The sequence below is a fragment of the Rutilus rutilus genome (assembly GCF_951802725.1).
Source record: "Rutilus rutilus genome assembly, chromosome: 9".
Classification (NCBI taxonomy): Eukaryota; Metazoa; Chordata; class Actinopteri; order Cypriniformes; family Leuciscidae; genus Rutilus; species Rutilus rutilus.
The window spans coordinates 29,098,711-29,115,852 of record NC_140223.1 but is presented as its reverse complement, the minus strand read 5'-3'; the positions used below and the strand labels follow the sequence as shown (position 1 = coordinate 29,115,852).

General features: G+C 38.5%; 1 protein-coding gene across 2 annotated transcripts in view; it reads left to right on the top strand.

Moving 5' to 3' along the window:
* The first annotated feature begins 963 nt into the window (after nt 1-963).
* LOC311297067 (B-cell receptor CD22) overlaps nt 964-17,142 on the top strand; it is a 256,060-nt gene continuing 239,881 nt past the window's right edge. For both annotated transcript variants that reach the window (XM_084419157.1, XM_084419158.1), the window contains exons 1-6: nt 964-1,081; nt 1,283-1,349; nt 1,818-2,189; nt 4,080-4,370; nt 13,582-13,833; nt 16,147-16,398. In XM_084419157.1, the coding sequence (XP_084275283.1) occupies nt 1,304-1,349; nt 1,818-2,189; nt 4,080-4,370; nt 13,582-13,833; nt 16,147-16,398 (1,213 nt within the window). In that variant the 5' untranslated portion in view covers nt 964-1,081; nt 1,283-1,303. The remainder of the gene's footprint in view (nt 1,082-1,282; nt 1,350-1,817; nt 2,190-4,079; nt 4,371-13,581; nt 13,834-16,146; nt 16,399-17,142) is intronic.

Genomic DNA, 17,142 nt, shown 5'->3' with positions numbered 1-17,142 from the left:
TACGAATTGCCGTGAGATCAGGTTGAAACTGCAAATGTAAAGTATAAATTAAAATTATTGTTGAACGATGTGAAGGGGGAGGAGAATTTTAACACCTGTGTATCTTCACATATGACTCCTCAGGAATCCTCCTCACTCCTCGCGGAGCAATTCGAGAATTAAGATGTCTTTCAAGATGGCTGAGCTCGAATCAGTTTCCGGGTTATAGGATGGAGGACGGAGGAGCCAGGAGATGAGGAGGGATATTGAGAAGCAGCCACTGTTAACTATTTGACTAAAACATAAAAATAACAAGCAACTCGCATTGCTAGTGTATTCACACATTACAATAATGCTTTTAACCAAAGCCAACGAGCTTAGCAGCGTGCACATCATAGGGTGCCCCACATCCACATTCAGCTCTGGTGCGTGGATTATGGTCAAAACAAATTTCTTGCAGGTATTTTTATGTTTGAACCAGCTATTATGGCACACTCTAACTGAGCCAAGGATGCCAGTCTTTTTGTAGTCCATATTAAAAGTTATCTAGACAGTCAAAACTACACAGTCGACGCAAAACTATGGGTTCACAATACAACTATGATTAGCGGAAGTGGCTTACTGGAAATCCATTATATTTATTACATTATATTACATTATATTTCAAAAACGGCGACGCCCGCTCTTGCGTGAAAAATAAGATGGATACAGGTACGAAAGTGCTTAATGCTTATTAACAAACTAAATTTAGGCCATAATTGGAAAAGTTCAATAATTATGCTGTTCATGTTATTTAATTTCAAATAGCAGATCAAAAATGTTTTGTTGTGCTGTAGTAAAATATTACTTATTTTCAGTACAATATTTGCATAATTTTGTAATATGAAAAACATTTGGTGTCCAAAAACTTATACAGTTTAACACTTTAAGACACTTTTATGCTGATAGTTACAGCCCATTTTTCAGAAGTCTTTCAAATAGGAAGTGAACAGGATTACAGGCGTGACACTCAGCCAAATATAGCGGCAAGGAAGCTCTCAAATATTTAGTGCACCGATTGTCTTCTGATGAATTTAGGCACTGTTTGAGGACACGACATTAAGTAAGTGAAAATATTACATTTTATACCTACATATGGACTATTTAAATGTCTTCATAAATAAGGCAAAAGTTGCACTGTGCTCCATAAACAGTGAAATTAAACAAGGTTCATGTTTCAAAAAATGAAAACAATGTGATTCCAAAACAATTCTGATTATTAGTATTAGCACTAGCTGTAAATTATGACAAAATGTATTCCCAGGTGCTGAACTTTGATGCAGAAATGGTTTTCTGTAGCTGTTTATTGTCACTCTTTCTCTGGCTCAGAGGTTAGTAGAATGAAAATGGTTATCATGTATGACAGCTGTTTTTATGTTGTAAATAATCAATGTTTTGTCCTGTTTTAGTGAATTTTACACAAATTACTTTAATTATCAGTTAATTTTCTCAGATCTTAGGCCATGCAGTATTAAAAATAAAGTAAAATGAGTCATTCCTCAGACATAGGAATTACAGTCTACTTACAAACATCTATGGGAAAGAAAATTAGGTGTACCAATATGAGTGTCTTGGGGAGGAAATTAATTTAGACTCAAACTAAGATGAAACAATCATTGCATAAATAAATAAATAAATAAATAAATAAAGGAAACCTGTGCGAATGTTACATGATGTGATGTCACTGATATAAAATTAAAATAAACAGAAAATATTATAAAATATTTTAATTGGTCACTAAATTGTCATATGAAAAAAGATAAAATATAATTCCTTTTACTGAATTATTCTTCTTTCAGTGTCACCTGCTAATGCTAACGGATGGAGCAATGATGTGCCTGCATCAGTGGTGGGTTTGCTTGGCTCATGTGTGGAGATTCCCTGTACGTTCAACTACCCAGCGGTAAAAGGAACGACATACACAGGATTTACAGGAGTCTGGTACACAGCGGATTATGAGTCAAACGTATTATTCCATCCAGATACCTCAAAAATCAGTGAGGCATTCAAAGGACGCACTAACCTCATTGGTGATCTGCACCAAAACGATTGTTCTTTGAAAATCAGCTCTCTGCGTAAGAGCGACACTGGGCCATTCATGTTCCGGATTGAGATTGAAAAGTTGGACAAGTATACCTATGGGGCGAAACAAGTTTCCATAACAGTGAAAGGTAAGAGAAATTTGTTCAATAAAATGATTGTGTTCAATCACGGTAATGAATTAAGTTACACAATTTAAGCGTTGCCCTGAGATTACACAGATTAAGAGCAAAAGAACTATAAAGAATCAACATTTTCAGTCAATAACATGTTTTATTCCAGATTTTAAAAAGTGCAAACAAATGTTTGAAAATAAATAGCCTGTTAAGTCTTTAAATATTAAGTGTTTGATGATGTGATGACCATCTAAATGATTGTTTAAAACATGTTCAGAAACAGAAAATAGCACAGCCTGTTTTGTTTACTTGTTTACCGGTGTAATGGCTGCATTACTGCTGTTCCGTTGTCACACCGTGGTTATCTCAGGAACAGACTGAAGACTCTTATTAAAGATGCAAACTCAATCTTTACAAATAGCCTCTTCTAGATAAGGATGGCTGACGCGAAACAGTCGTTCCGAAGCTTTGCGAGATCCCGAAGCGCAGATGTTTCGAAACACTGATCCGAAGCGTGATTCAAAACACCGATGTCACGTGACTATGGCCAAACGAAGCCTCGAAGTGTTTCACTAAGTGTTTCATCAGGTGTGGTCCGCCGAATCAGCGTTTGATTGACACGGTCGGGAACAGACCACACAGTCGCACATCTGTATAAAAGTGAAATCAACGCATCTTGACCTCGTGGGTTTTTGTGAGAGGAGTTTGATTTTGAGATAGTGGATTTTTGGTGATATAGTGACATAGTGCGATTTGATTAGTTATAGGCTATTTAGGCTTGCATTTAAATTTAACATGAATTTAAATGAAACTGGAAAGAGATAGCAGTAATCTTTCCTCATTTGTATGTCCTAGCTAAAAAAAATATCTCCGCCGTCGGCGTCAATTGCCTCGTGGTCAGTGCGCCGACATGTAGCGCCTTTGCACTCGGGCGTCCCGAGTTCGAGTCCCGGCTCGTGGACCTTTCCCGCCTCGTTTTTTTGTCATCTCTCTACTGTCCTGTCACAATAAAAGGAAAATCACCAAAACAATATATATATATATATATATATATCTTTGCATGCCAGTAACAAGTGTCCCTTGTGAGAGGATTTTTTCAAAGGCTGGAGAAATTATCTGTAAAAAAAGAAGTAGTCTAAGTCCTTCCACAGCAGAGACATTAATATTTTTGAATAAAAATATCTAAAAAAGTGAGACATTGTGGCTTGATTTCTTTTATTAATATTCATTTTGCAAGACCAAAATAACATTATGCACAGTGAGAAGCCTATAGGTTACAATCTTCACATATTAGAAAATTATAATAATAAAAAACCAACACATTTTTTTAATGGCTCGTCAAGGTTGTTTCAGATCAACACCTGCAAGTGACCACTAGGTGTCACCGTTGAGACGGGTGTCGGATTGATTCGAAGCCTCGAAACAATATGGCACATTTGGTTCAACTGTTTCAATTGCTTCACGAGGCCTCGATCTGGCCATCACTACTTCTAGAACAAGCTGACAGGCAGGGTAAACACACATTAATGCAACAGAGACCAGACCAAGACTGAAAGCAAGGGTGCATCTAAAATAGCAAACAGATACGAGATAATTAATCAGACACAGCTTGGACAAATTAACTCATAATAACAGTAACCCTAGAGACAAAGGAGTGGCGGGAAACAGAACAAATGAACAGGTCAAAAATACAAAAAGAGAGTGCACATGCCTCTGACGTAGCATACATGCAGTTTTTGTAAATTTTGATGGAAAATTATTTTAAAAATCCATTCTAAAGATCTAAATAGTTCGTAACTTTCCGTTGTATTTTAAAGTGCCTATGACATCAATTTCGTGCATGCTCATTATTGTGATATATCGTATTACAGTAACGGCACATGTCCTTCTGTGTGTCTTTACCAGAGTCACCAGAACAACCTACCATCTCTGTGAAAGATGAAGTGACATCAGGGAATCCGGTGACTGCTACCTGCACTGTGTTACATTCCTGTCCATCAGACCTTCCTCGTATCACCTGGAGCCATAAGGGCAATCACTCGAGTCCATCACAGCCGCAAAGTCAGGGTCAATGGAAGGCTACATCCTACAGCCTTACCTTCACTCCTTCTAGAGAAGACCACAATAAAAAGCTCAGCTGTTCTGCAGAGTTTACAGGGAAGACAGTGACTGGCTACAAAACGCTCAAAGTTAAATGTAAGTCTGCTTTAAGTGAGTTTAGGACAAATAAATGATCAGACGCTAATTACTAATGTGTTTTTGTTTGCTGTTAATAGTAGTGCTGTCAGATCGATTAATCGCATCTAACATATGTTTTATTAACAAAGTTCGGGAGGAACACTTTCAAATTGCCTGTATATACATTGCCTATATATACATAGCCGACTCACCTATATGTTCCTCAACAGTTTTTCGCATCCGTCAAACACCCAGATTCCACATGCTTTCTTGGTTACTATCCTAACCAGTGATATGGGGGAGTACACTGGGTTCAGAGCCCTCCCCTCGGACAGCACGACAAAGCATACTTTTTACTCTTTCTGATTATTTGTAAGAGTGAACTTGTGAAATACACATACGTATACATATGCCTACATACACACATTTATGTTAGATGTGATAAATCATGTTTGATCGATTTGACAGCACTAGTTAATAGTTTTAGGACAATGTTCTCAAACTTTTTGACTATAAAGCCCCCCATCCAACACAATAGTCGAAGGCCCCTCAAATTAGATATTTTGTAGGATGACAGTGATGTTTGTTTTCAAACTTTTAAAGGGACTATGTGTAGCTTTTTAGGTATTTTATTATCTAAAATCAATATTTTTATTCATAAATATGCCCTCAATGGTGTACAAATACCTATGCCAATGATCAGACTAATCCTCGTAAACGAAGAATTTATTATCTTTATATACATGAGATGGGTTATGGTGCCTTCACGTGCTATGGTAATTATGGTAAATACCAAAAGCCGACATGGAAAATGCACATGAACACCCCCTCATGTGGTATTTTCCACTGGGCAACTCGTAGAATATTTTGATGTACGAGTTGCCGAGATGAGATAACCTTTGACCTTTTCAAAATGTTGGAGAGTAACGCAAGAGTCGTGCGGATAGTTTTTGTAGCCTATACAATGTTGTGTCATTAACGATAGTAATATAATGCGTTAACACTCAATTTTCAACTTCGCCGCAATTTCCTTGGTTCATATTTAATCATTTTATGTCATGTTTTATTTTTTTTTAATTATTAATTATGTTTTAATCATCAGAAAGCACCACATTTACGTTTTTTTTTTTGTTTTTGTTTTTTTTGTAAAGATAAAAAAGATACTCTACTGACACAGACCTTGCGGGTACTACATTACGACAACAAAAGCACTTGAACACAACACACTGGTAAATACCAGTTCACAAGTGGAAAATATCATCTTTTCCATAGCACGTGAAGGCAGCATAAGTCCACGGAGGCTTCCATGTAGTTCCGCCATCTTGAAAAACTATAATAGCAGAGAGGGACAAAAAGTACTAGGCCAACGCGTTTCCACAACGCGTTTTCGTTCAGAGCCAGCGTCACGTGACTGAAGCCAGCAGAAGTGGAGAGCAGAGAGAGGCGCTTGTCACTGCCGCGGCAAGTTTAAAAGGCTGCACTGCACGGTTATTTATACATCGTTCATTCATACATATGCTGAGTCACAGGATAAGAAGTCCTCGTCTCGAAAAAGTCCAAAATAGACCGTAAAAGGAAACGTGACCGGAGATTACAAAAACAAGGGTTAATGTGGGGATAGCTAATGCAGGAGAAAGCTTTCAAATGAGACGCTGAAGTTTCCTGCTTTCTTCTCGACAGGTAAGTCAATGTTACGGTCTTAATTACAAGCTTTTTTTTCATTGCTTGGTTGTGTACTTTATTACCGTATATACCCGAATATTAGACGAGGGTTTTGTCTTAAAAATAGGCTGAAAAATGGGGGGTCGTCTTATATTCGCGATATAGACAAAATCACGGGGGAAAGGGAGAAAGAACAACGGAATTAATATGAAATAGTGACTGAAACGCGACCCATTAAGACAAATGATTTCGCCTATACTTGCATGTAAAATTAGAGAAGCAACATATAATATCTGTGTTTAACTGAATTAAAACGCTGCTCCTCTCTGACATGCGAGACGCAGAGCGAGCAAGCGAGAGAGAGAGAGAAAGAGAGAGAGGTGCGTGCGCGAGACACACAGAGAGAGAGAGAGAGAGAGAGAGAGAGAGAGAGAGAGAGAGAGAGAGAGAGAGAGGTGCGCGCGCGAGACGCAGAGAGAGAGAGAGAGAGAGAGAGAGAGACTTGACTTTAAGATCACTTTATTTACAAAAACATTAAAGATTCAACATTCTTAGTAAAAAAAGAAAACCTTTAAAACCAACTAGAATGAGAGCAATGGATTTTAAAAAACAAAACCAGAAACTCAAGACATATTAAAAAAAAAAAAAAACCCTCTTTTTCTTACATTTCCTCTACTACAAAACTCACTCATACATAAATTTGAAGACATCCATCAATGTCAACATCACAAATACATTTTTTTATGCCCCATTTACCTCTGAAACCATCCAAATCATTAACCAACTTGTAATAGCTAAACTCTATATTTATACGGGATTTTATTAACCCCTGTAACACTGAAACCACATCAATTGATCCACCATCATTCAATTTTCTTTTTCGGGACAACCAGATTGCCATTTTGGCTTGCCCAAATAAGCAATTTAATAAAACATGAACTTCCTTTTTTTTCTTGCTGTATTTAGGCCCATAAATAAAAAACATAGGCATAAAAACTTCCCCAAGGGTCAGACACCACTCTTCTAATTTGTTAAATAATGGCTCTAGCCTAAAACAATCAAAAAACAAATGAAAAACTGTTTCCTGCACCCCACAGAATGGACAGCCCTCCCCTACCTGTGGGTCAAGGTGTGCTCTGTGTCTGTTTGTGGCTATTATCCCATGCACAATCCTCCACTGAAGGTCTCCGGACCTTTTCTCTATAGGAGTCTTGTACAGGGACCTCCAGCAGCCTTTAGGGGAAGCGCCTGGCCCAAAAAACTCCTGCCACTTGGACTCTCTCACACTCTCAAGCGAGTGCAGATGTGACACTTTCACACACAGTACATAAAAAGCTAGTGTTACTAAAAAGTTCCAACTGGGGGGTCTTAAAAGAAAGCAGGCCTCCCTCAGTCTCTTGCCATATTCCAGTTTCTGCTGAAAACGCCAGTTCTGGGAAAGTAGAGGTTTCCTCCTCCCCACCAGATGACTCTAAAACCAGTCTATATTCCTGGGGCAACAACTCCCGTATTTGAGTCAGCATTCTCTCCACCACTCGAACTGATCTAATATCCAGTTTTTGAGCCAAATTTTCAGCAGATATCCACCCATCCTCAGAGATCAAAAGTCCAACTTTAGTAATGTTTGCAGACCATAAAGCTCTTCTGAGGGAGACTGAGTTAAAAATGTCCAAAACCAGTGCCGGGTTTAAGAGCAGGGGTTCTTCCCTCATCCACAGGGCCAGCGCACCATTTGGCTCCCGAGATATTTTTAAAAGTGTCCATGCTCTCAGTACTGACCGGTAGAAAGGTGTCAATCCTGTTAAGTCCAACTTGTTGATGTCCATGAGAAAAAGGTGTCGGTCTAGCCCCATGTTACCAGCTCTCCTCAGAAGGGAACAGGCCACCTCAGCCCAGCTCACATGCTCCCCGTAGAGTAGTCTCCGAGCCGCCTGGAGCCTGAATGCTCGGATTCTGGAACTGATGTCGACCAGCCCCTGTCCTCCTTCCTGAATAGGCAGATACAGTACTGGCGCCCTCAGCCAGTGCTGTCCCGACCAGAAAAAGTCCACCAGATTTTTCTGGATTTCCCTTACTAGTTCCTCTGGAGGCTCTAGAATCATCATCCTGTGCCATAACGATGAAGCCACCAGATTATTGCAGACCAGGACCCACCCCCTGTAGGACAGCCGAGGCAGCAACCATTTCCAGCGAGACAACCGAGCACACACTTTCTCCACTAGGCCCTCCCAGTTTTTCCTTTTATATTCGTCTACTCCTAAAAACACCCCAAGATATTTAAAACCTGTTCTCCCCCACTGTAATCCACCAGGAAGTGCTGGACTATTCAGACCAAGACCACACCAAAGAGCCTCACTTTTACCCCAATTAACTTTAGCCGAAGATGCCTTCCCGTAACATTCTAGAGCTCCTTTTAAAGATTGAACCTCACTCTGACCACTAATTAACACTGTAATGTCATCTGCATGCATATGCAGAGAGTTTAGTAGGTTCTTTAAAAACCAGTGTACTAACATTTAAACCAGTGAGCTGCTGTCTTAATCTACATAACAGAGGCTCAATAGCTATGCTGTACAGCTGACCCGAGAGAGGACACCCTTGCCGAATACCTCTGTGGATCTTCACAGGAGTACTGAGGCCACCAACCATTTTAACCATACACGTAGCCTCAGTATATAACAGTTTAATCTTAGAGATAAAAACATCCCCAAATCCAAAAGCCTTTAACGTATTAAAAAGATAAGTATGGTCAACTCTGTCAAAAGCTTTTTCCTGATCTAATGACAGAAACACAATATTAATATTATTTTGAAAAGCAAAATCAAGCATGTCCCGTACCAAATGCAAATTATCTGTGATGGATCGATCTTTTATACAGTAAGACTGGTCTTTGTGTATGATTTCATACAATACAGTATTTAGCCTGTTGGCCAGACATTTAGAAAATACTTTGTATTCTGAGCATAAAATTGCTACAGGCCTCCAGTTCTTTAATAGCGTTAAATCGCCCTTTTTTGGAAGTAGTGTTAAAACAGCCCGCCGACAGCTTGTGGGAAGGATTCCTTCTGTAATGCAGTTTTGCAAAACCTCAAAGTAGTCGTGTCCTAAAACAGTCCAAAAGTTCTTATAAAACTCTGCAGGTAATCCATCTAAGCCAGGTGCCCGTCCTGAAGAGAGCCCCATGACTGCAGCGGTGACCTCCTCAAAGGTGAGCTCAGTCTCTAACAACTGTTTGTGCTCTGGAGTTAACACAGGAAGGTCCTGAAGCAGTTCATTTGTTCTCTCCAAATTAAAAAAATAAGATGTAGGACCATCCATGTCCCTTGTTGTTAAAAAACGGCTCCTTACAAGGGCACCTTTAACTTTTTCATTTAGAATGAGGCTCAACTGGTTTTTCTTTTCTGTCCACAGCTCTTGTAAATCTGCAGTATCATTAACAGTCATTGTCTTCTCAATGTCAATGATCTCCTTTTCTAGCAACTCTAATGTCTTTTTTAAAACCAAAGAAGAATGGGTTGCATATTGCTGACAGAACCCTTTTATATGAACCTTACTGATTTCCCACCACTGAATTATATTTTCATATAAACATTTCTCAGTTTTACAGGTTTCCCAAAAGACTCCAAAATTCTCACAGAAGTACTTATCATCCAGAAGTTTAATGTTAAAATGCCAGTAGTAACTCTTTTGAGCTCTTTTCACCAATGAACACTGTATTGTAATGAGTTTGTGATCAGAAAAGGATATAGGAGTGATAGCTGTGTGTTTAACTCTGTTTATCATATTGTGTGATGTGTAGAACCTGTCCAATCGTGCCCCAGAAATCCTACCATTACTAAATTTTACCCATGTATATTGTTGTGCTGATAGATTGTGTTCCCTCCATACATCTGATAAATTTAGTTTTCTTATCACATTGGCTAAACCTGCAGCTGACTGTGCGTGAGGTTCTTCTCCATTCCTGTCTTTTGTGAAATCTAAAGTGCAGTTCCAATCTCCTCCTAATATTATTAAATCCCCATCCTGCTGTTGGCTCAAAATTTTCTCCAGTTTGTTAAAAAACTGTAACCTATCTGGTCCTAAATTAGGAGCATAAATGTTTATGAACACAAAAACAAGATTTCTAATTTCAGCTCGAATAAGTAATAATCTCCCTAGTTCTACCTAATTTTTCAATAAAATTTTTGCATTAAGACCAGAGGAAAAAAGCACAGCCACTCCAGCACTAAGATTAGTCCCATGACTGAGAAACTTCTCTCCTTCCCACCACAAACCCCAGTCAACCTCATTACTTTGGTCACTATGGGTCTCCTGCAAAAATACAACACTGAGATCTTTTAGGCGTATAGTTTCTGAAAGTAACCAATTTTTCTTCCCATCCCTCATCCCATTTACATTTAGGGAACCCACCCGTAAGGTCTCCATAAGGAAGAGAGAGAGAAAAAGAAAGCAGTAAAGAAAAGAGAAATTAACAGTCATTATTATTTAGCTTTCCCCCTCGCTTTTCCTGCTTTCTTACCTACTCTTAAAGTAGTTATATGTTTCTTTAAATGAAACCTCTTTTGTTGTGAAAGCTCTTCATAGTTGCTCATTTTTCTAGCCCACATTACCGAAGAAATAAACTTTTCCACATCAGGGAAGTAGTCAGCTATTTCAACTCCGGGTTTTCCTTTTGTTTTGTCAAGAAAAGAGTTGATTTGTTCAACAGTATACATATCTTTTACAACCTCTGACCACTGCTCATCATCTTTCATTCCATCATTACTACACTGAGACAAATCTTCCATCTCATCAGCCATGGTTTCCTCTTCACCTTCTACCTGTACTGTATCATTACTCTGACACACAACCTCAGCATCAGCTTGAGTCTCACTCTTATCAACAACATTAGACGCACACACTGATTTATCAGAAACATAACTGCAGCCAGGTTGTTCCTCACTCACAATATTTACATTATTTTCACTCACCTCCTGCTGTCCCTGCTCTTCCTCTGTAATGACTTTATCCTGCTCCTCAGCGTTCCGTGTTCCCGTGTTATTTGCTGATTGATCAATGTTATTTGCGTGAGATGTAGACTCGCGCTGTTCGTCTCTGTGTGGACACGCGAAGCGCTTATGGCCCAGATCTCCACAATCAAAACAGCGTAGACTGTCAGTCGTGGCATAAACCATGAAAGAATTCCCACTTTGAATGACACGGAAAGAGACTTCCAAAGTTCGCTCTGGTGAATTTAAAAACATGTAAACCTGGCGTCTAAACGAAAGGACGTGCTTTAACGCGGTGTTTTTACAACCTAAGGGAATCATTCGGACGGGACCCGCGATTTTACCAAATCTTTGCAACTCTTTAGTGATAACATCATTAGATACAAAAGGCGGGACATTTGAAATGGTGACTTTAGTTGCTGGAGCGGATAGCGGGGTTACCGGAACATATGCTTCCTTCACCCATATACCACTGACAGTCAACTGATTAACTAGCGCCTCAGACTTTAAAAACACAACAACTGCTTTGTTCATCCGAGAGGCCGATACGACATTCTCAAAATCCACCTGCTCTCCTATCACCAGCAGCAGATCCTCAACTGTCACTCCGGGCTCCGGCACACACCTGCACCCGTTCCGCAGTGACAGTGTTGGCGTTCCCGGCGTGGGAACAGACGCCATTCTGGCGTCTCAGAACGCACACACACTGAGAGGAAAAAAATACAATTTCTCTCCTACTCTATGTAAAAAACGAGGGGGAAAGAAAATAAATAAATAAATAAATAAATAAAAATAAAAGGAAAAAAAAAAAATAAAATAAAAAAGATAGGAAAAACAAAATTCCCGCAAAAGCTCTCATCAAACACGCTCAGCTCCCACACACACTCCCAGCATGCACTCAGAGAGAGAGAGAGAGAGAGAGAGAGAGAGAGAGAGTGGTGCGCGCGAGACGCAGAGCAAGAGAGAGAGACACAGAGAGGTGCGTGCGCGAGATGCAGAGCAAGAGAGAGAGAGAAAGGCGCACACGTGCTGGAAGAGAGAGAATGAATTATCACTGTAATTTTCAAATACAATTCTTTTCTGTTAAAACCAGATTTTAAAATCAGATTTCATAGTTAAAGTTTTTCACAGTCAGTAATTTTTTTCGTTGTTTCAAGTTTCAGTTTGTTTTAAATAACAAACCTGTTCACCCAAAGAAAAACTCAGAAGTGCTATTAGAAGACATCCTGTCATAGCTTTTTGGTACATAAGGGCTACCGTAGATGCAACGTGCATTTGAAAAAGTGAGGCGCTAGAGAGCATTATATGTTTGAATGCAAAATACAATTTCACCGCTAGATGGGGGAAATTCCCAAGGGTGCAGGGATTTGTATTATTTTGAAGTACCCCCGGACGCCGCCATTGGCTAACGGAACCCCACCTGCAGTTAGCATCCCATTGACTCCCATTCATTTTGGCGTCACTTTGACAGCGAATAACTTCACATCTGAGGCGTTTAAAGACTCCATTTGTCCATTATTTAATTCTAAAGAAACACGAAAATGTATAAAAGGCTCCATTACCTTGTATCTTACGTTATGGCCCTGTAGAAGCAGTTTTTGTAAAAGTAAGCTAACGATTGCGTCACAGCCACGCGACTCTCTGTCGCACAGTAGAGAATTACCGTATGGACAGGAGGAGAAGCTCGCGGGCAATCGGGAGGACGTCGAGGCAAAATGACAAAGTAATTAATCAGAACACCTACAAAAAGTTTCTCCTGCTCCAAGATCATGGACAGCTCCTACTCACGCTCTCCGTCTCTGCGAGTTTCGGAAGGTAATGATTCAGATTGATCTTGGCACAGCTACTAGAAGACAGACGGTTTGCTCACGTCACATCTACGTCGTCGAGCTCAGTTTGAGTCTGCGCAGTACGCTGGACCCCCAGGAAGTAAGATTTTCTAATTGGCTTCACTTTGTCTCCGTTGAATCCAATGGGGTCGCTGTGTCCATTTCTTTTACTGTCTATGGAAATTCCTACACATAGTCCCTTTAAGGTGTTAAAAAAAAAGCTTCAATATGCCAAACAATTAACCACAATTAATTTTGTGATGAATGTTTTAAGAACTGCATTTTCCTCGAAATATATATTTTTTTTAAATATGAGACCCTAGATAGGTCTTAAAAATGCATGCTAACTTAACCCTAAAACGCCTAATTGTATCATATTTAATAGTCAAATTTCTAAAGCCTCTAAATTATCAACACGATCAAAACTTGGCTGATTTTTTTTTTTCTTTTTACAATCTTCTACTCATTTAAATATAATCTCAATAAGACAATATTGGGAGACAGGGGTTACAATGACAAATTATATTTGTATGCATTTTATCTAATTAGTCTGCTGTTATAAAGTTCTCTTTAATATACCTTACGTTTTCAGAATTGTATCTTACTTTTTTGACCATATAAATATAAGCAAATTGTATATGCACCAAATTGCATATTTTTGGTCAGTTTGTGCCTCTGATTAAAATGAAAAGAAATGAAGGAACAGACAGTTGTTGACATAACATTTGTTCAACATTTTATCTCAATCAGATCCTCCATATGATGTAAACGTGGAGACTAAACCCTCAGTGAAGGAGAATGACTCTGCAGAGCTGACGTGCTCCAGTAACAGCAACCCTCCTGCTAACAGCTACCAGTGGTTCAGCTTAAATGGGGAGTTGCTGGGAAATGGACCCACTTATAAACTGGAGAAAGTGTCTCGTCATACTGAGGCTATTTCCTGTACAGCCATTAACACAGAGGGAATAAACAGTTCTAGTCCAAAGAAACTTAATATATTGTGTAAGTATGTGTGAAGGTTCAACAATCAATGTTTAAATTGGTATTGTTAGTGAAAGAACAGGGTTTCTGCGGGGTCTTAAAAAGTAAAAAATTCTGAACTTTAAAATGAAGACCTTAAAAAGTCTTAAAAACGGCTAGATTTTCATCCTAGGTCTTAAATTTCATTTAGTCAGGTCTAAAAAAGTGTTTACCCTCGTTCATTTCCAGAAACGCTGGCCGCAGAAAGTTACTACAAAGTAGCAAAAAAGTATGGAGTTGTAGCCTACAAAGCGGAGCCCTAGAGCAGGGGTCTCCAACATGTCGCTCGCGTGCTACCAATAGCTCGTGGCTTGATATGAGCTAGCTCGCCAGAGGCCGTTCACATATCGCGTCTTTTGCGCGCTCAAGTTTGTTCAAATGTAGGTGCGCGGGAAGCGCACTCATAATTGAAGCGACACACAAATTTTTTTACCAGGTGCAACGAGATGAAAAAATCTAAACTTTTCCGAATGCCGCAAACGCACCGCAGGTCATGTGACAGGAACCAACCAATCACCCCTTTCCATAACAACATTGAAAACTCAGTCAACATGAAGGATGGGGGTGCACCCAAACACTACTAATAAATATAAGCTAATGTGTAAATGTCAGTAATTTATCTTTTTTGACTTTAAAGGCTGAAATATGAGGTTTATCTTTGTATAAAACCTTTTTTGTCAAAACTTTATTTGAACTTGTACATGTTAGTAGATAACATGTTGCAAGACACTTTTAAAATCTGGCCATCATTTTTAATGGTATTTTAATGTTTACGTAAACAAAAAGTGCATTGATGCTAATCAATTTGTTATTTGCTGTTTTTCGACATAAAACTTGTTGAATTGACTTCATTCTGTAGTATTAGTACTTTTTGAACAGGATTCTGTGATAACCGTGATCATTTTGGTCACTTTAATCATCTCATTTCCTCTCTAGTTATGATCAACTATGATCAACTAAAATCAACAATAATTGTGTTTTTACAGTATAATATGCAAAAGTAGAATTTTCTATAAAAAAAATAATATATACCTCTCCCTCTCTCTCACACACATCAGATAATCCTGGATAGATAGATAGATACTCTAATGATCCCGAGGTAACTATCTATCTAACTTGGATAATGTGTCGTGTAGGTCTTAAATTTCAATCTTTATGGTCTTAAAATGTCTTAAAAAGGTCTTAAATTTGACTTACTGAAACCTGCAGAAACCCTGAAGAAGATTGCTGGTTTTGATTTAAGATATATCTATCATGATCTATCTAATTTAGATCCTCCTGAAATTAAAAACTAATCGACTTGGGGATAAAAGGGAATAAGTGTCCAAATAAATGGGGAATCTGGTGTCCTGGCTGTGCTGGGGCACGTGAAGGAAAATATTTACTTTATATTAAATTAGACTATTAAAGTATTAATATTAAATTAGACTAAATAACATGTTGTGCTTGCAAAGATAACATGGCTGTAAAAGTTTTTTACGTTTGGTCATTTTGCTTCTGCATTGTTTGAAATGTAAGATATATCATAAATATTTTTTTTTATTATTGAAATAAATTATAGCATAGAAAATATCCTGTTGCAAAATTAAATGAATGATATGATAATTATATATTATATAATATATATATAACTTCACACATCGTTCATCTGCGTTCAGATGTTTAATTTTGCAACAGGATGATGAACGATGTGTGAAATGAGATATGTTAAACAAAGCTTGACTAGATACCGGCTAAAGACAGGGAATAAACATGCTTCACACAGGTTGCAGTGAGAACACACAATCAATTGTTTATTGGTACAGGTGCAGCTTAAATAGAACATCACATGGCATGGTCACATGACAAACACACCTGAGAGGAATCCACAATAATTGGGAGCATACTCATTTACCAATCAATCAATTAACAATATATATATATATATATATATATATATATATATATATATATATTAGTTGAAAACGGTGTGGTGTAAATATCCCCTATACGTCCATGAAAACTGACAGTAACTGAACACAACTGACATATTGTGACATGATAGAGCTTAATTTGCACTGAACCTAGTCCTTTTGTGTTCATTGACAGCAATTTAATTGCTGGAAGTCCCTATATGATTACGATTACACTTATATTTACATTATCCAACTGTATAAGGAGGCGGCATAAACTTCTTCGTACATACCAACTTTAATTGCTTTGAAAAAAGCGTTTTAAATTAAATGAATGTTTGATAAAGACAGGCCTTTGTTGACAAAAGAAAATAACATTTTATCAACATTTTATTTAAATCAGATCCTCCATATGATGTAAACGTGGTGGCTAAACCCTCAGTGAAGGAGAATGACTCTGCAGAGCTGACGTGCTCCAGTAACAGCAACCCTGCTGCTAACAGCTACCAGTGGTTCAGCTTAAATGGGCCGTTGCCAGGACATGGACCCACTTATAAACTGGAGAAAGTGTCTCGTCATACTGAGGCTATTTCCTGTACAGCCATTAACACAGAGGGAAGAAACAGTTCTAGTCCAAGGAAACTTAATATATTGTGTAAGTATGTGTGAAGGTTCAACAATCAATGTTTAAATTGGTATTGTTAGTGAAAGAAGATTGCTGGTTTTGATTTAAGGTATATCTATCATCTATCTAATTTAGATCCTCCTGAAATTAAAAACGAATCGACTTGCCAGGGAGCGATGTTGACAGTCTGTGTCTGTATTGTGGACTCCAACCCTCCCAGCGAAGTCAAGTGGTTTGGTCCAGATTTCTCGACAACCTTCCCCAGCTCCAGCATCAAACAAAACGAGTCTCTGACCATATTCACAGTACAAAGTTGGAAGGGTTTACCCGAGACTGTCCAGTGCTTTGCCGATAACAGTTTGGGAAACTCTACTATCACTTTGGAAGCTCCTCAAAATGGTGAGAATTTATATCCAGTCTTTTTAATGCACTCTATCATTGTTTTAATGCAGAGGAGGAAAATCATTCAAATATTTGTTTGTTTCTTTTCACAGGCATAATAATATACATTGCTGTTGCATCAGCTATTTTAGTTGTTTTAGTTGGCGTTTTGGTGTATGCTGTGAGAAGACACTGGTAAGGGTATTCTCTCTCTCTCTCTCTCTCTCTCTCTCTCTCTCTCTCTCTCTCTCTCTCTCTCTCTCTCTCTCTCTCTCTCTCAAGCTACACATTAAATTACTCACTCAATCGGTCATGCTTATTCCATTTGTTTTGTTCCTCATTTGTTCTCTGGCAACTTTAAAATACCTATTTTTTTCTTGCAGTGGGAACAGA